The sequence below is a fragment of the Erinaceus europaeus genome, chromosome 6, assembly GCF_950295315.1.
Source record: "Erinaceus europaeus chromosome 6, mEriEur2.1, whole genome shotgun sequence".
Classification (NCBI taxonomy): domain Eukaryota; kingdom Metazoa; phylum Chordata; class Mammalia; order Eulipotyphla; family Erinaceidae; genus Erinaceus; species Erinaceus europaeus.
In genome coordinates this window covers 11572290-11592350 of record NC_080167.1, presented here as the reverse complement: position 1 = coordinate 11592350, position 20061 = coordinate 11572290, and the positions used below count along the sequence as shown (strand labels likewise).

The following is a 20061-nucleotide window of genomic DNA, read 5'->3' as shown; positions in this document are numbered from 1 at the left end:
ATGGATTTGGGGGCAGGGGTCATTTGTTCTGGGGCCAAAGGTTTCCATGCCCAGGGCTCCGAGGTCCCAGGTTCAATCCCTGGCACCATCTAGGCCAGAGCTGAGCTGAGCTCCCTCATGAAGAAGCTCTGTGCTGTCCTACCTGAGGGGGGCTCAGGACAGACTGGATGCCCCCCCCCCACTGCTGAGGCAAAATGAACCACCTCTGGCTCATCACGAGTCTGACGCCCCCAGTCCCACAGCCCCCCTGCACAGCTGCGCCCTGATCACCCCTCCCGGAAGCCCAGGTGTCTGTCCCCCTCTCCCCCCCCCATCTGTTTTCCTTAATCAGGGACTTATTAGACGGGGAGCTTGTTAGGGGCGGGGAGGCCCGAGTCAGTGGGCAATTAGGGAGGTCTGCGGGAGCATGTTAGCCTCTCCACCGCCCTCCCCGCATGCCAGTCACGAGGGGCCCGGGAGCCTGTCGCTGCCACAGCCGCCCCAGGTAGCTCCTCCTGCCCCAGAAGAGGGCAGGGCCACCTGCTCAGCCTGCTATGGGGGTGCCAGAGAGAGGGCCACAGGGCACAGGGCACCTTCCCTGAGCTCCCAGATACACCTACTCACCACTACGGACCGACATGCCCTGTGTAGACACCGAAGCCATGGGGGTGGGGAGGAGGGAGGTGGCGTCCCAGGTCACCCGTGGGGGTGAGGCTAGGAGGCTGCTCCATGAACTCTGCCCTCCCCATGTGCGTGACTAGGTGAAAGAAGAGAAACGCCAGGTGCAGAAGTTAGGAAGGGGTCGTGCAGCGGCACAGCGAGTAGAACACACACGCTGGCATGCACAGGGACCCCGGTAACCGCCTCAGAGCCCCACCTGTGTGCGTGTGGGGGATCATGAGCAGTAGAGCAGTGCTGCAGCTCTCTCTCTATCACCTCTGTCAAAGAGAAACGGAAAACAAAAGTGCTGTGGGGCTCGATGGGGTCGTCAAGGGATGATGGGGCAGATGCTGGCCTAACCTTGCCATCAGAGTCAGATCCCCCCTTGGCCCCGGCACAGAGCTCCTGACGTCACACTGCCAGCAGAGGGTCACAGGCCCGTGGAAGCACCAGGAGACAACCCACGAACCCACATGCAGAACAACTGGCAGAGCCGTTCCCTGTCGGGAGGGGCAAAGGCAGGTGGGTAACGTGCAGGGGAGGACACCACAGCAGGTGGAGGGCTGACGGCACTCAATGCTAACAGCTTCGCGGCAGCTCGTTTTTCTTTCCCTTTTTCTTTCTCTGTTTTCCTTTTTTTTTTCCTTTTTTCTTTTTCTTACTGGAGCACTGCTTAGCTCTGGTTTCTGATGGTACAGGGGTTGAACCCGGGACCTGAGAGCTTCAGGCATGAAAGTCTGCAGCAGAACCGTGATGTTGGTCTCCCCTGTCCCTTGTGACGTTTCTATGTTTTTATTTATTTTTATGTCTGGATAGAAGCAGAGGAGGCAGAGAGGGTGAGAGTGAAATGTTTTTGGTGACCCATCTTTCCCCCGCGTGCAGTGCCCGCCCGCGCACCACTCCCACGGGGCCTCCTCCCGGCCAGCTGTCCTCACTTTGCAGATGTGGAAACAGGATCCACAGACAAGGCGGAGGGCCCCCGCCTCCACAGAAACAGTCGTGAAGGAAAGGGGTGTGGGAGGCAGGGGAGACAGCATAATGGTTATACAAACAGACGCTCACACCTGAGGCGCTCAAGTCCCAGGCTCAATCCCCAATACCACCGGAAGCCAGAGCTGAACAGAGCTCTGGAAAACAGCAACAAAAACAACAACAACAACAACAAAAAACCACAAACAAACACGGTAGGACCCTGCCCAAGGCCATCACTGGAGATTAAGTGACAGGGGCGCTCCCTGAAATGGGTCTCTGGGGTCTGCAGCTGGCATTTCGTGGGGGTGCCCTTATTCATACATGGGGGCTCTCTCGCCACAAGGGTTATCGCTGGGACACTCAGCAGCCATTATTTCCCCCTTCTCTCTGGAGACAGAGAGAAATAGAGAGGGAGTGGAGATAAAGAGAGATACCTGCAGCCCTGCTTCAGCACTCATGAAGCTTCCTCACTGTAGGTGGGGACCAGGGGCTTGAACCTGGGTCCTTGTGGATGGTAACGAGTCTGAACTCTACCAGGTGTGCCACTGCCAGGAACCCTGCAGTTACTTTATTGATTTTTTTTTCAATTTTTTTTTTTTTAAAAAAGATTTTATTAATGAGAAAGATAGGAGGAGAAAGAGAAAGAACCAGATATCACTCTGGTACATGTGCTGCCGGGGATTGAACTCGGGACCTCATGCTTGAGAATCCAGTGCTTTATCCATTGCACCACCTCCCAGACCACATGATTCGTTTTTTTTTTGTTTTTTTTTCACAAGAGAACAAAGAGAAGAATCCGGAGGCTACACTGGCGCATGCGGTGCTGGGGATTAGACCTGGGTACCCCCCCACCCCCTACAGGAGCTGGGAGTCCAGGGCTTCTCAAAGTGTACCCCAGAGATGCCAGTGGCACCCTCCACCTCATGACAACCCACAATGGCTCCACAAGGCCGCATGTCCCCAAAGCTCAGACACACAGGACGGTCCCAATGCCGCCAGCTTCCAGGTACAGCTGGTCAGGCAGCACTGGCCTGCTCCGGAACCCTGGGCCATCTCGGCCCTGAGCCTGGCTGCAGACACCCAGCCCGAGGCCCCAGTGTGAGCCTAGGCGGTTGGTGTATCTCCTCGGTTTTCGCTGTGAAACTCCCCCCTGAAGCTCGATTTCGGGGAGAGGAGCCCTTGCAGCTGCTTTCTGGAGCCACCGGCAGCTTTTATTTATTTCTTTTTTCGTGAAAACTTAAAAGGAAGCAGGGAAAGGATGAATTTGAAATGGCTTAGGTAGAAGGCAGCAAATGCAAAGCGTTATTTACTCCCTTGAGCCCAGGAAGGAACGCGTGTGGCAGAGTTTCTGTGACAGGGAGAGGCTGGGAGGGAGAGAGGGAAAGCGCACGAATGCCTCTGCCCTTCAGCCGTGTAGACAAAACCCCCAAACCCTAACTGGTCTCTGGTGGGGACCCGCCCCCCCAAGCTCTCGCCCAGGGTGGCCGCTGGGAGCCCGGAAGTGGCAACCTCACTAATTCAATCAATGAACTCTTGACAAGCCTAAGCAGTTGTTTGGATGGACCTGCTCTTGTCCCTACCCCCTTGGCTGCCCAAAACCTCAAATGGAATAAATTAAATAAAACGTGGGCGGGTGGTGTTTGAGATGCTAATAATCCCCAGGTCATGCAGGAGCTGGCCAGGGGCTGGGGTCCACTCCCTTCCCTCCTGCAAGCCCCCTTCTGTTTGCTTTTCCTCCCACGTCCCCTCCCCTCTGGAATATTATTCAGCAGGCTGCCATGGGCGTCCTCAGCCAATCGGAGGTGATGGCAGCCGCTTGCACCTTGCTGACAGCTGCTGTCAAAATACGCTCGCGACCGCCGGCTCGATAATAACTTGAAAATGAGATACAAATGAGTGACTCCTTGTGAGTGGGACCCAGCAGCCACTCCCTCCCACCCGCGGGATCCTGAGCGTGGCAGGGTGGGAGGGGTGGGGGGCTGGGAGGGAAGCCAGAGACAACCCCCCCACACACACCGCCACGGAGGTGAGACAAGTCCACCTGAAAAGAACAAAACAAAAACCTCACCCCAGCTTGACATGCAAAGGTGCTCCCTCCCTGTTTCATCCCTGGCAACCCCCCGCCCCCGGCCCCATCTCCACACACTCTCTGAGATGCCAACTGGGTAGATCTGGGGCTCTTCTAAGCCCAGTGAACCCTGCTGGAGGCTGGGGTTGAGGGTGGTTACTGGCTGCCCACAAACCCAGGGAGGCTCCACTGGGAGCCCCAGAAAGACAGAACTATGGTGCTTTCTTGGCACCCAGCGCCCTCATTCCCCACCCACGCCGCACCCCTGCAGGCTGTTAAGACTGTTTATACGCCCTCCCCCCAACCCATTTTTATCCATCAAGCCAAGTCATCCTAAAACTTGGGCTGCCTCTCCCAGGGGGACGCCTCCATTTAGCGAGACTTGTCTGGGAAAACACAGAGAAGCCCGCCCCCCCAAAAAAAAAAAAAAACACAGAAGTTGTGCTCAGCACTTCTGCGTGTTTCCTGGCGCTGAGGGGCTTGGCGCAGCGGGACAGGGGATGGAGAGCCACCTCCTCACTGGCTAGGGTGGCCCTGCCCTCTCCCCTTCCATCTGCCCACTTGGTGGGGCCAGGAGGGAGAAGTGGGGCTGCAGCACACATTCCCAGAACACTTCAGCACACATACTGGAGCCGCTCAGGAAGCCAAGAGCTGCATAGGAAAGTCCACTGCTTTTTTTTAAAGCCCGGCAGTAGCAAGAGAAGCTGGGATGCCTGCGCCCTGTAAGAAGGGCTTTATTTAAATTCAAGGAGGCAGAGGGCCAGAGGGTAACAGACCCATGGAAGTGCAACCACACTGGCTGGATTCAGACCTCCCTTCCCCTCTCTCTCACTCTCTCTCTGGCAGAAGGCCCGTGTGACTCAACTCAGCCGGTGACAGACAATCTGTGATGACACATGTCCTTTGGTGTCACTTGGCCTACTCTGTATCGTAGACTCCCACAAAGGCATCATGGCTTTGGGGTGACTTCCTCTAGGGTGGGGCCATTACGGGAGGCTGTTCACAACCCTTGGAGCACATAAGGCTCTCTGGTGGTAACCCCCTAGACAGGAAAGATGAGATTTGCGGGGTGGCGGTTTGGTCCTACCTCACCCCAGGCTAGGGAAAGGCACCCACTAGCGCTCAGGTTTGGGGGATCGGCTCTGACACCTATCCAGCTCTGGGACCCCAGCTGCGGCACTTATCCTCCCTGACACCTGGTCGCTCATCTGAAATGGCACGATCCTCACCTGCAGGATGGGGGGGGGGTCAATGGGGGGAGAGGCCTGCTGGGCGAGTGACCTGCCGGGCGAGTGGCTTGCTTTTTTTTTTTTTCCCCACTTTTGCTCCATTTCCTCAAGTCCCCAAGATGAGATTACTTTTCTAATCAGAAAAGGGGAGAATGGAAAGAGCAAAAAGACTCACGCTTGCTAATCACCGAGGCAAGATTCAAATGAGTTCCACAGGTGCAAGAGTCGGGAAGTGACAGAGGGAGGGGTGGCAGGCACACAGACACAGGGGCAGTGGATTTTTAGGGGATTCTTTTTTTTTTTTTTTTTTTTTTTTTTTTACGGTTGGCTTGGGAGTAACAGAACAGCCCAGAGAAGACCTGGAGAGGAGCTAAGGGTCACTCGAAAGGTCTGCAGCTGAGCACGGTGCCTTGACTTTGAACCAGAACCTTTCCTTCAGACAGGGCAACTGGCAACTGTCTTGAGTGAAGAAATGGGGGCGGGGCAGGGGGCTGGGTGGTGGTGTACCTGGTTGATCACACATGTTACAATGTGCAAGGACCTGGGTTCGAGCCCCTGGTCCCCACCTGCAGGAAGAAAGCTTCACAAGTAGTGAAGCCATGCTGCAGGTGTCTCTGCCTCTCTCCCTGTCTCCTCCTTCATCTCAATGTCTGGTTGTATCTATGAATAGATAAACAGATAATAAATATATATTTAAATATTTAATTATTTCCTTTTGTTGCACTTGCTGTTTTATTGTTGTAGTTGATGTTGTCGTGTTGGACAGTCCAGAGGGAAATGGAGAGAGGAGGGGAAGACAGAGGGGGAGAGAAAGATAGACACCTGCAGACCTGCTTCACCGCCTGTGAAGCGACTTCCCTGCAGGTGGGGAGCCTGGGGCTCGAACCGGGATCCTCATGCTGGTCCTTGGGCTTTGCGCCACCTGTGCTTAAACCTGCTGCGCTACTGCCGACTCCCAATAAATATTTAAAAAAAAAAAAGAGAGTGAAGAAATGTTTCCCCTTCTGACTCCAGAGCTGCCTCCAAGCCCAGCCCAGGCACCCTGTCAAATGCACAGAAGACTGACGAGTGAGAAGCCACAAGAGCCCACAGCTCAGGAGTGACTGGGAGTGGCTCCACTTTCCTTTTTGCTCTCTGTGTTTGCTCAGCTCGTGCTCTCCAGCTACTATTTTGACTCTTGCTTCCCTCGAGCAGTTGCTGGGTCCACCGCTCCCCCCTCCCGTAAGCAACGTCCCTTATGAACTCTACCTCGAAGTTCCCTACATATAAGAAAGAAAAGTGTCCAAACTTCTTGCCTCTTTAGCATGAAACTCTGGGAACAAAACCCCCAGATCCTCTCTTCCACACTGTCCAGGATGAGAAGCCACTGCCCCAGGGGGAATAAGAACATGGATGGAAAAACACAAACACCGAGCTTTGCTATTTAAGTCCAAAGGAAGTGACACAGCAGTAAGGCCTTTTCAACTCCACTCTCCCCAGGACACTTACTGGCTGCCTAACTCAGGGGCTCTTGTGATGGACACACACTTGTTGTGGGAGGTTCTACAGGGAGTGTTAGGCTTCCAGGACACACCTGCCGGCACGGGGCACCCCCCCGCCCCCCCCCCCCCCCCCACACACACCACCTTCCTCCTTTCATTCCCCTCCTTCCTACTTCCTGTCTTCCACTTAGGACTGAAGCCCTGCTTCCATTAGGAAGATCCAGTTTCCTACTAACGCCATTTTCCTTGAGTTCCAGTGCTGTGAGTTGGGGGTCTCAATGGCCCTGGGAGTAGGTGGGGGGTTACCTACTTGCAAACAAAGGGGTAATTGTGAGAAAGAGGGGCCTTTGCCAGAGTCCCAGACACGGCGCGGGGAGCTGGAAGTCCCCTCAGCTGGCGGTTTCGGTTTTCTGTAAGGGAAGCAGCGTCACACACCTGCTCCCCACAGCCACGAAGCTCTAGGCCGGGACTCAACCAGGCTCCTCAGACTCCAGGGCTGGGCACACAGGGGTAGCCTGGCTCTAGGGTGTGCTGGGCTCCCTGACTCCGGGCCAGGGCTGCCCCCCCCTCTCCAACCTGCTCCTCCAACCGGGGGACCCGGTACACAGAGGCCCCATTAAGCAGGCGTCTGCCCGGCGCGCAGTGATAACTGATATTTGTGATAATGACCCGGGGCCCTGCAGGCCCTCGATGGCCTTCTGGCTCGTCAAGGATTCAATTACACTCCATCGAGTCCCGATGTTAAGTATATTTTATTCTATTCTAATTCCTGGGAAATTGGCCATCCATGGTATCGATGGTAACTCTCCATTAACCTGAGTGCTGGGTCTGCCAAGGAGCCCCATCCCTCAACTCGGCTGGGTGCGGGGAGCTCCATGCCGGTGAGGAGGTGCAGAGGCCAGCCGGGGAGTCGTGGGGGCAGGGCCAGTTTGGCTGGCAGAACCAATTCAGCCTGTGCTGTCACCAACTAGGTGACCACCCCCCTGCCCCATCTTTCTCATCTGTAAAATGGGCTTCATAACTTCCTTAGGGTGAAGAGGTGATGTGGGTATTGACAAGAACCCACTGGGTAAAGTGCCCAAATTGCTATGTGTGTGGCCCAGGTTCATGCCCAGGCACCACATGGGAGGCGCTAGATCAACAGAGGAAGCTCTGGAGTTGTGGCATTCCTTCCTACCCTTGTGTGTCTGGCATGAGGAAATGGGGCGTGCATGCTCTACGTCCTTGTCTGGTTTAAATAATAATAATAATAATAATAATAATGTGGGTGGGAGGGCAAAGAAATAGCTAAGTTGGGTAGTGTGCTGCACTGTCACGTGCCAGGTCCAAGTCTGGCCTGCACAGCACAGATGGAAGCTTTGGGGGCTGTGGTTTCTTTCACTCTCTATCAAGAAGAGAAAATGGATCGGTATGGACAGACCAATGGACAGATCCAGTGCCATTTGCATTCTGTCTGAAAGGTTTGCACGTGCACAAAATGTACAGAGGAAGAGTCGGGAAGGAAAGCGTTCCCGCGAACCATAAGGCTTTCTCCCAGAAGACAGACACACGGGGAGAGCTGGTGCAGTGGATAAGGCATTGGGCTCTCCCAGAAGTGAGCCCCCACACCTACGGACATCTAATCTTTGACAAAAGTGCCCAGACTATTAAATGGGGAAAGATGAGTCTCTTCAACAAATGGTGTTGGAAAAAATGGGTTGAAACATGCAGAAGAATGAAACTGAATCACTGTATTTCACCAAATACAAAAGTAAATTCCAAGTGGATCAAGGACTTGGATGTTAGACCACAAACTATCAGATACTTAGATGAAAATATTGGCAGAACTCTTTTCCACATAAGTTTTAAAGACATCTTCAATGAAAAATTCCATTACAAAGAAGACTAAGGCAAGCATAAACCTATGGGACTACATCAAATTAAAAAGCTTCTGAACAGCAAAAGAAACCACTACCCAAACCAAGAGACCCCTCACAGAGTGGGAGAAGATCTTTACATGCCATACATCAGATAAGAGACTAATAACCAAAACATATAAAGACCTTGCCAAACTCAACAACAAGAAAAGAAATAACCCCATCCCAAAATGGGGGGAGGACATGGACAGAATATTCACCACAGAAGAGATCCAAAAGGCTGAGAAACACATGAAAAAATGCTCCAAGTCTCTGATTGTCAGAGAAATGCAAATAAAGACAACCACGAGATACCACTTCACTCCTGTGAGTGTCATACATCAGAAGAGGTAACAGCAGCAAATGCTGGAGAGGGTGTGGGGTCAGAGGAACCCTCCTACACTGCTGGTGGGAATGTCAATTGGTCCAACCTCTGTGGAGAACAGTCTGGAGAACTCTCAGAAGGCTAGAAATGGACCTACCCTATGACTCTGTAATTCATCTCCTGGGGATATATCCTAAGGAACCCAACACACCCATCCAAAAAGATCTGTGTACACATATGTTCTTAGCAGCACAATTTGTAATAGCCAAAACCTGGAAGCAACTCAGGTGTCCAACAACAAATGAGTGGCTGAGCAAGTTGTGGTATATATACACAACGGAATACTACTCAGCTATAAAAAATAGTGACGTCACCATTTTCAGCCGATCTTGGATAGAGCTTGAAAAATTCATGTTGAGTGAAATAAATCAGAAACAGAATGAATATGGGATGATCTCACTCTCAGGCAGAAGTTGAAAAACAAGATCAGAAGAGAAAACACAAGTAGAACCTGAACTGGAGTTGGCGTATCGCACCAAAGTAAAAGACTCTGGGGTGGGTGGGGGGAGAATACAGGTCCAAGAAGGATGACAGAGGACCTAGTAGGGGTTGTATTGTTATATGGAAAACTGAGAAATGTTATGCATGTACAAACTATTGTATTTACTGTTGGGTGTAAAACATTAATTCTCCAACAAAAAATAAAAAGCATCGGACTCTCCAGTCTGGCTTGGTGAGTCTGACCCATGGCATCGCGTGTGCCAGGGCCATGCTCAGGTTCTCTCTGTGTCCCGCCCCTTTCTCGCACTGAATCACACACACAGAAGCACCGTTTGCTTTTTGAACGATCCAGTTCCACTTCTCCACTTTGGTGAAAGACCGCCATTAAAGCCTGATCTTGCTAACCAAAGTAAATCCAAGAAGGGGTCTTCACATATACAAAGAAAAGCAAAAACTGGCTCCCCTGCCCCCCAGCCCTCCAGCCCCAGGGACGGCTGTGTGTGGGCCGAGCCTCAGAACACCACCAGCCTCTACTGCACTGTCAGTGCTGTTTGAGGCGTCCTGTGCTATCCTGTCGGCTATTTTCTTGTTGGGGAACACTCTTGACTCTTGGATGATGGCTGGCTGCATAGTAAGTGCTCACGGTAAAGGGTGAGCAGTTAACTCTCAGGCCCCACTAAGTAAAAGCGCTGTTTTGGTCAGTCTAAGATAATCACTCCTGAGAGGCCCAGCGGGGGGCTGGGACCTTTCAAAGGCTTTAGGCTGTTCCCCAGGAATGAGCTGCACAGTCAGGGCCTGTCCCCGGGGACCCCCACCAACCCAGGAGTCACACACCCCTGAACTGCAAGGCCCGGGGAGCACTGAGAGGCCTGGGAGTTGAGTGGGTTGATTTTCTGGTGCCCATCACAAGCACACAGAGGGACAGCAGGAAGAAAAGCCTGGCAACCCCGACAACTGAGCCCAGAGGCCTGTGTGGAGAATCTTCTGCCCTGGGTTTAAGCACACGGAGTGTGAGGTGCAGGTATCTGCAGAGGGATCTAGGTTCGAGCCCCAGGCTGCCCACCTGCAGGGGGGTTGCTTCACAATAGACAAAGCTGGTCTGTAGGTGTCTCTCTGTCTCTATCTCCCCCTCCCCTCTCAACTTCTCTGTCCTAATTAAAAAAAGAAAAGAAAAAAGGAAAAAAATGGATGTCAAGAGCAGTGGATTCTTACTGCAGGCATCAAGCTCCAGCAAGAACCAACCCCGGAGGCAAAAAGAAAAGAGAGAGTTTTCTGCACAGAATGGGGTGCTCCTGGGGTCTCACAGAATGGAAATCTCATAAGGTCTTGGGGTTCCCAGACTCTCTCAGTTCAGACTGATTTTCCCCACTGCGACTAGAGGCCAAGAGAAATGCCGGGCTGGTTATAACGATTTGAAGCAACAGCTGGCATCCTCCCTGGCAGATGTGGCTATGTTTCTCCCAACAACTGAAAATATTCCTGGGCACCCAGTCTGTTAACCATGGCACCGGGCTTGCAAGGGCTTCCCTCTCATTACCCTGTTGAGACTTCTGCAATACCCGGACAAGTCTGCTCCACGGCTCCCGTGTAACAGAGGCTGAGTCACATGGCAGAAAGTGCAAGGAGCAGCATCAGGATGTAGGTTCGAGCCCCTGGCTCCCCACCTGCAGGGGGTCACCTCACAAGCGGTGAAGCAGGTCTGCAGGTCTGTCTTTCTCTGCCCCTCTGTCTTCCCCTCCTCTCTCGATTTCTCTTTCCTATCCAACAACAACAACAGCAATAACAATAATGACAACAAGGATAAACAAAGGCAACAAAAAAGGAAAAAGAAGTCACAAAAATTATTAAAGAAAAAGAACTTGCAGTCTGCTAAATCCCCAGGGTGGCCCACTGTTGCCCTGAATTGTGAGGCTGACAGCTGGTGTCAGGCAGGGCACAAAGCCCCCAGCTATGGGGCAAGACCACACTCGGGCTCCAGGCTCTGACTGTCAGCCTCGGCTCACAGCTCCTGCTCGTCACCAGGAACCTTTCGCACCTGCCACCCAGGAGGCACTGTTGACCCAGCTCACGTGATGAAAATGACATAATGACCCAACACACCCGACGTGACAAAGACTGCATATCTATGTTGATTACGTCAGCCAAAAGTTTAAAAGGCCCAGATTATGACGATGCCTGCACATGTCTACTGCGTATGTCTAGGCTGATTATGTCAGCCGACAGTATAAAAGGCCTGGGATCTCGCTGGCTCTGGACTGCTTGCTCCAGTAATGGTGGCTCTCCATGGTATCTTCCCAGCTCCCGCTCTCACCTCCCTGAGCTTGTGATGGGAGCCGCCAGTGACGGTTGACACTTGGTCTTATTCCACCTCTCACTGGACTGGCTGGCCTCTTGCTTTAAAATCTCTGATCACTGGGAGTCAGTGGTAGCGCAGCGGGTTAAGCACACGTGGCACAAAGCGCAAGGACCGGTGGAAGGATCCCAGTTCGAGCCCCCAGCTCCCCACCTGCAGGGGAGCGGCTTCACAGACGAAGGAGGTCTGCCAGTGTCTATCTCCCCCTCTCTGTCTTCCCCTCCTCTCTCCATTTCTCTCTGTGCTATCTAACAACGATGACAGCAATAACAACAATAATAACTGCAACAACCATAAAAAATAAGGGCAACAAAAGGGAAAATAAATAAAAAAATAAAAAAAAAATCTGATCATTCCCAATTAAAATAATAATAATAAAAAAGGTAAAGTTGGTACTGTTTTAAGCTACTGTATTTATAGCTTGTTATACAGTAATAAAACATTTTGTAACAATAAAAATCTCATCACCTCTGGGGCCTCGGGCCAAACTCCTAGCAGACTTTGGAAGCTGCTGTGAGCCTTGGTGACCAAGAGACCAAACAAACAAACAAACAAATAAAAAAACATAGCGTGAATCGCATACAAAAATGCGTGGCGCTCCAACCACAAGTGGGCCCGGCAGGGAAAAGGATCTTCAGGTCTAAGTGGACCCAACAAGCATCAAGGCCCCAGAGCCTGCACCGGGCTAAGGACCCACTTGGCAGGAAGAGAGTTTCTCAAACCAAGCTGTCGCCTGCCAGCTCCAGGCATCAACAGGTGTGTGCACAGTTGCGTGGGGAGGGCTAGTCGGTTCTGTGGGTGGTTATGTTTGCAGTTTCTGTTGTCTGGGGCTTTGGGGGCAGCTCTGTGGTAGAGCACATGCCTTCTGTGAGTGAGTGAGGATCTGGGTTCAAAACCCAGCACTGCGGGTGGGCACCGAGGTCAAACACAAGGGAGAACGCTGTGCATGGCGGGACAATACTCTGGGTCTCTCTCTCTCTCACTTAAAAATCTAGACTGAGGGAGTCGGGCTGTAGCGCAGCGGGTTAAGCGCAGGTGGCGCAAAGCACAAGGACTGGCATAAGGATCCCGGTTCAAACCCCGGCTCCCCACCTGCAGGGGAGTCGCTTCACAGGCGGTGAAGCAGGTCTGCAGGTGTCTATCTTTCTCTCCTCCTCTCTGTCTTCCCCTCCTCTCTCCATTTCTCTCTGTCCTATCTAACAACGATGACAACAACAATAATAACTACAACGATAAAACAACAAGGGCAACAAAAGGGAATAAATAAATAAAATAAATATAAAAAATCTAGACTGAAGGTTGAGCCAGGGAAGGTGGCTCAATGGTTTTGCACATGGATGCACCCCCCTTCCCCACCCCGTTCATTTCCCAGAAAAACAAAACAACAAAAACCCAACTGTTTGCACTTAGGAGACAGTTTGATTTTGAATACGTAACCCAACCATGTGTCTTGAAGCAGTGCCCCACGTACCCAGTGGGACAGGCTCCTGGCACTCACCCAAGCTGAGGGTGGGTGCCACACCGAAGGACCCACCTGAACTCTGACTGGCCTGCAGCCAGAGACCAGCCCACTGGGGTGGCCACAGACAGCCCCCCCCCCCCATGCTGAGAGTGAGTGGTTCTCCACTCACTGATGGTTTCAGTAACACGACAATGCTGGCTATTGTTTCTAAGTGATCAGGGTTGCCATTCCAGAAACCACTCGGGGCAGCCACCACTGAGAAGAGGCACTGGACGAGTAGTGGCTGAGCCTGATGACCCTGAGCTGGCAGGCATTGCCCCCGCCCCCCCCCCCCCCCCCCCCCGTTGGTGTGGCTGGCGGGGAAAGAGGAAGGGACTATGGATTGGAGCCCAAGGCCACGTCCTTCTGATATTAAAACCCACATCCTGCATTCAGCTTCCCTCACAGCTACGTCATCCATCAACACTAGAAGAATGTTGTTAGTTTGGGTTTTATTGATTTTAAATTCTGCTTGTATTTAATTTGAAAATGGGTTTTGGCTTCGGAGTCCTAAGAGAACCGTGAGCGCTAAGTTGTCAGTTTGCTTGGAGTTTTACATTTGTACATGGTTAAGTAACTTAATAAAAAATATGCCCACCGTTGTTGGGGGGGGTGAGGGAGGCCAGGAGATTTTCTTTCTTTTTTTTTAAAATTTTGAAAGGGCACTTTTCAGGAGTTCCATGGATGGTGGAGTTGTGCAATGATGTCTATCCTCTCTTAAGTACTGGGCTGCCAGGAAAGTCATGATACATTTTTTGCACAGAGAAACGGGGTGCACAGTGGCACGTCTGGTTGAGCGCACATGTTACAATGCTCAAGGATCCAGGTTTGAGCCCCCAGGTCCCACCTGTAGGGTGAAAGCTTTCGCGAGTGGTGAAGCAGTGTTGCAGGTGTCGCTCTGTCTCCTGTCCTCTGTATTAAACCCCCCCCCCCCCCCGTCCTTTTCACTTTCTGGCTAGCTCTATCCAATTAACAGAGATAATACAAAACAAAATCATGACTTTTCCAACAACCTTAATATGTAGCATAAGAATTGGGGCTGGGGAGGGGGGTCTACTTGCGGGGATCAAGTTTGCATGAGGCTCTTGGTTCCGACAATCATCTGGCATCAGATAATCAAATAAAAGGGCTCTTTTACACAAGTCTGAGAAACACGGTCACGGTCCCTGAGTATATGAAGTATTATTCCTTTAGAACATATCACCCTTCCTGAGACCAGCACTGGCTGAAGTCTCTCACTTGAAGTGCCCTGGAGGAGGACTAGACATGAGACATCTTCCCTAAGAGCGTGGAGGCTGGTGGTAGACCTGGAATGGAGCCTAGAGCCCTGGTGCTCAGCTGTATCTCGGCATAGAATATTCCAGAAGCTCTGTGAGGTCAGAGGCTTCACTCAACTTCTCCCCCAAGCCAGGCGCCGACGCCACTTGACGGTGCCCTCACACAAACCAGACATGGTTGAGAGGGGAGGGAGGGAGGGAGAGAGAGAGAGAGAGAGAGAGAGAGAGAGAGAGAGAGAGAGATTGAAAGCAAGATACTGAATCCTTCTTTGAGAAGCTGTCATCAGACTCACGACCACGAAGTCCTGGGCTAACCCTAAGGGTTTGAATGGAGCGATGCCTAGATCCATATGCCCCCACGCCCAGGGTAGCCTCTCTCCTTGCAGTGTTCGTGCCTGTTTCTGTGAGCCTGCAGCTGGCACCGGCCCTGCCTCGTCAGAGGCGCTGAGTCAGTATCTGCTAAACCCACCATGTACTTCTTAACCGCAAAGCAGCATGCGGGGCGGGTGGGGGCAGGCAGGCGGGTGTTGTTCCTAATGGGAAGCCTCCTGGGGGCTCCCTGCTGCCTGCCAGCACCCACAATGCTGGGCGACTGGCGGGAAACAATGATCAGCTCAACAATGGGTCTGCAGCGGCCCTCCCCACAGTCAGACAAAGCCCAGGGACCTTGTAACTGAAAAGGCAGTGAGTGTGGGGAGGGGGTACGTGACTGGGGCTGCTTCGGGCCCAGCTTCCTACCAGAGGGAAGCATACAGGGCACACAATGCCACCCTGGCCCCCTGGGGACCCCGCACTCTCCCTGGGTGCTGCTCCTTCCACTGCCTGGGTCTTTGTGGGCTGCAGCCAGCCCAGGCTGGGAGGGGAATGACAGATAACACCTGGGACAAAGGAAGCGCACATCCCCCTGCCTCCCCCTGCCGGGGTCACAATGGCAGGAAGAAAGGAAGCAAGCCTTTCCCACAGTCACTCCCTCCTTTTTAAAGTGGAAAGCCATGCTGGCTGAGGCTGCTCCAGCAGTAAAGGGTCAGTCAGCACCAAATTCTTCAGTAAATGCCTACAGCTGCTCACCTGACGCAGGTGCTGTGCCCGTCCCTGGCAGACATCACTAATCAATCACAGAGCTGTTTGCCCCATGCTCCTGAGTCGGGATGCCAGGCAACTGGGGCCAGCAATGGGCAGAGCAGAAGGTGTCTCCCAGGCTGGGCTCACCCTCCCTTGACTGACTCCCACCAACAGTGGGACCCTGAGAAATCACACCAAGGCTCAGGTTTGGCAAGTGGGGGGCCAGGATCTAGGTCCCTGCTTGGAAAATCATGGTAGCTCCTTGCCAAGCTGCCAGCTAAGTCCTGATGGCTGAGGGACACGGTGGGTGTGAGCAAGGGCACTGGGACCACCAAGCATCTTGTCTGGGCTAGAGGGGCCTTCCTCAGTAGATGGGGAGGAGGCAGAGGGCACAGTTACAGAGGAGAGGTGAAGGTTCTGGCAGGTGCTCTGCAGGGTGGGCCTCACCCTGGCAGGGTCCTTGGGGGCATCTCGCTGGGGACCTTCAACAGGGAAAGGCAGGTTCCCGAGATGGTGGCTCGGCAAGGGGGGCGAGGGCCTGGGGGAGTGAGGTGCAGGTGTCTTAGCTCCCTGGTCTCTGAGGACGCTGTAGAAACCGGCGTGCGGCCCATCACACAGCTTAATATTCCTCTGCGTTCTGTGAGGCTGCAGGTTCACGCATGGAACCACCAAATAAAAATAGATCCTAGCGGATAAAATAGACTCACTGGGCCAGCCTTTCCATCTCCCCAGCTTCAATTAGCCTAGATTTAAGTAACAAAGTGAGTGTGTCCTTTCTACGGTGTGTGGAAGCCGGGCGGCAGGCTGCCAGCTAACTTCCTTCTGCCTAGGCTCCCACTGGCTGCGCATGACCCCAGAGCCCGGGGTGGGGGTGGCTCTCCTTTCTTTGACCTTACAACTCCTGCTGATGTGTTTTGGGGACAGTAGTGCTGGAAAGGGAGTGAGGAGAAACTCACCAACAGAAAACAGCAACAGCTGTGTTGAGGGGAAGCAGAGTTCTCCTCCACCTGTGGCCTGTCCCCTCTTTGCTGGACTTGGGGATTGGAGGCCCCACTCCTGACTGCTGTTCTGTTCGGGCCCCAGGATGGCTATTCTGGAGGGTGGGGAGTGTGGGGGCAGACTTAGGGGGCTGCTGCAGAGGGTGTGCGAGTCTGGGTGAGTCTAACCCAGAGGGCACAGACGGGGGAAGTCTCCAGAGCATGGCTGCCCGGGTCTGAGGCTCTGTGGGGCCATGCAGCTTAACAGCGAGGCTAAGCTGTATCGACGACCTCTCCTGATTTGCAGCATAATCTCATTCGACCTTTTTGCAGCCCTGGAGCTGGGTGTCGGGGGGGGGGGGGGTGGGGTGGGGTGGGGTGGGGGGGGAGGTCTGGCTGGGCTGGGGACTGGTTTCCTCACTGGGCGGGGGCAGGGTGCACTGTTCCCCAGGGCTGAATCGACAAAGGGACCCAGGTGGCCAGCAGAGAACCCTGTGGGAGAGGGCTGCACACCAACGCCTGTCATGGCATTACCACCCCGTAAGTCAGCCACAGCGTGCACCAGTGTGGCCATGATGGCTATGCCAGGGAAACTGAGGCCCAGACAGGGCATGGCAGAGAGGGCACTGCTGTCTCCTAGCCCACATAGCTGTGTCTGCCCTCTAGGAAGTGAGCCTTGAGGGGCTGTGGAAATGGCTCAGTGGGGACAGTGCAGGGCTTTTAAGTATGAGGCCCCCAAGTTCGACCCCTGCATCAAGGGGATTGACCTGTGCTCTGGGATCTTGTCTTCGTAAGAGGTAAAAAGGGTAATAATTTTGGTCTGTACTCTTGGGGGTGGGGGGTGAGATATCAGGGGAAGATGAATAGTGGGCACTGAACCCCAATTCCACCAGGACCCGGAATGTTTGTTACAAGGAATCTTTGTTTTTATACCATCACTGAGAGGGAAGAGAATCTGGAAAACACCAGAGGAAGCCAAGCATTATTTCACTCATCTGAGAGGGAAAAGAAAAAGGGGAGGAAACTCAGAAATAGTAATAGGTGTGACTTAGAAAAGAAGTGAAGGAGACTGTAGAAGAGAATACAAATGGGCAAAAAAAAAAAACAAAACAAGACAAATAGGTAGACTTAGAAATAGTCAAAACATATCTGTGATGTTGGGAGAACATTGGCAGTTTCTGCTGGAGGGGGAGGAGCCACACAATTCGTGGTGGGAACAGTGTGGAGCTGTCCCCGTCACCTTATAATTCTGTAAACCAATATTAAATCACTAATAAAGTTAAAAAAAAGATAAAAAGGAGGAGACTTGAAATATCCCAGATGACAACCTGAAGTGTCTCTGGGCACCTGCCCTGGTCACTGGTTGGGGTGGGGGAAAGGGCTGCTCAGTGGGGAGGCTGGAGGCCTCCCCCGCCCCCCCCCCCACGTCCAGACCTGCTGCCCACCTCACACTCTTGCCGGTGTCGCAGTCCACCCCCCATGGCTGCAGCTGCCCCAGTCCTGGGCGAGGGGGGCGGGGTGACCTCACCCTTTTCCGACAGGCTGCCAGAGGCTCCTCACTAAGCACCGGAGGGACAGCAGCAGAGCTGGCAGACCTTCCTGGCTCCCCCAAACCCAGGGACCCCCTGTTCCCTGATTCTGACCTTTGCCAGCCACTGGCTTTGTCTGAGAGCAGGCACCCGGCTTCCTGGACACACCGGCCTCGCTGAGAAGGCTCACAGCGCCCCCTGCCACCCGCTGCCTGGAACTGCCTCTGGCCCCTGGTCCAGAGCACAACAAAGCCAGGGGGCAATGCCGGGAAGGCCTCCTGCCTGGGAGGCTGGGTGCTGGGCACTGCCCGGGGGACAGTGGTGGGCTGGGGAGAGTGCAGGCCACCGTTCTGGGGGGCACTGAGGCCCCGAGTCCTCAGAACACACCTGAGCCACAGGACCAGACAGGGCGCTCCCCCCACCAGGCCCCCATGGCATCTATTGTCTGGTGAGCCTGGAGCTGGCCACCCGGGCAGGACTGCCCTGATTTCCAGGGGACAGTGCCTCCGGGCTGCACTTGCTGCCGGGACCCACCCCGGTGTGACCAGGTGCTTCTTAAACTGGACTGTTTTTTGTTTGTTAAGCAAAAGCTTGTGAAAACAAGCAAACACACAGGACTCCCAACATGCACCTTCCCATTAAGACAAGCCAAGCAAGGGTTCTCGGGTCCCTGGGGTGCAGGATGAAGAGGCACCTCAGCCCCAGGCAGGGCCCATCTTGCCATGGCGAAGGCCGTGCAGAAGGCCCCGGGCTCAGAGCTCAGCCATGCTCCCTGGAAGCCTGTGGCTGACCACACCTGTGAGAGACCAGTGCCCTGGGGTGAGGCTGAGACCAGAGGGGAAGAGGCAGCAGCTCCTAGGGAGGCCCCCCACCCCCAACACCACTGAGCACGGGGAGGCAGATTTCACACAGATCTCTCGCCCTGTCTCCAAAACATGAACATGCATGTCCGCTGCAGGACATGAGGACTCAGCTCTCCTGGCCATCGCCCAGGAGAGAGCTATTCCTGTGAGCTCCCTGTCCTTGAAGGGCCTCGAGCTGCCCTCACCCCCCCCACACCACCACCTGTCTTTCTGTCTGCTGAGAGGCAGCCAAGTCATTAACCCCTCTGGACTGGGGTGGCCCTCACTGCAAAGAGGGCTCTCCCATCGATGGCAATGCAGACCAGGGGTCCCCAAGCCTGGGTCCCAGCCCTGACAGAGGGTAGGCAAGCCTCAAGGCAAAGCTGAGGTGAGTCCACACCTACGGCACCACTCGGGCCAGCCTGGAGGAGGCGGATGGTGTTGACACCTTCCTGCCCAGCCGCTGCCTGCCGCCCGGACTCCCCTCTGCAGTGCTGGCGATCGTGGAGGTGGTGGGAGTGGCAGACAGACATCCACCCCCCAGGACCAGCCCCCTTGAAGATGGCCTCCGACGGCCCTTGCCCACAGATGTGGCCTTACCTGAAGAGCTCGCGGATCTCCTGGATGTGGGCCTGGAAGGGGATGTTCCGTACCAGGATCTTGGAGGTCGTCTGTTTCCTGGCCACCTGCTTCTTCCGTGTGGCCGTCACAGCAGGTCTAGGATTTGGGGTGTGTGTGTCAGGGTTACTCCGGGGTCAGCACTCACATGGGGGGAGCAGGACCCTCTCCTCTCAGGCAGCTTTGGGTGTCTGCTGCCCTAAGTCTGCTCAGGGTCAACTGGGGACTTTAAAAGGGAACTTGGGCAGGTGGTGATGCAGCTGGTTGAGTGCACACATTAGTGTGCAAGGGCCTAGGTTCAAATCCCAGGTCCCTGCCAGTAGAAGGCTGGCTCCAGGAGCAGTGAAGCCGTGCTGCAGGTGTCTCTCTGCCTCTTCTCTCCCGTAGGGCCTCCTCCATCCCCCCTCAACTTCTGTCTCTGAACAAAATATTGGGCTATCTGGAAAGCCGTGACAGGTTTTTTTCTGTTTTACTATGCAAAATAAATGCATCAACGATCCAATATGTACATAATATCAAAACAGACATACAAATTAAATTTAAAAAAAATTAAAAAGAGAGAGAGACAAGGAGGGACTCTGGGCTGGAGGCGGTTCAGTAGAGGAGAGTCTGCCTGGCATGCATGCAGCTCTGGGTTTGAGCCAAAGAGCACAAGTGATGGACGGTGTGCTGTGGTGGGGTGCTCTGGCCTTGCACGGACACGCACCTAAGTAAACTGAAGCGTAAGGATGTTTCTGGCAAGATGGGAGTCCTGGGCTAGTTGCCCTGCTAGCTCCTGGTTCCTGCGTGAAT

General features: G+C 53.8%; 1 protein-coding gene across 2 annotated transcripts in view; it reads right to left on the bottom strand.

The window, feature by feature from the left end:
* RBM19 (RNA binding motif protein 19) overlaps positions 1-20061 on the bottom strand; it is a 71289-nt gene that overhangs the window by 26358 nt on the left and 24870 nt on the right. For both annotated transcript variants that reach the window (XM_016190719.2, XM_060193037.1), the window contains exon 21: positions 19252-19368. In XM_016190719.2, coding sequence (XP_016046205.1) covers positions 19252-19368 — 117 coding nt within the window. The remainder of the gene's footprint in view (positions 1-19251; positions 19369-20061) is intronic.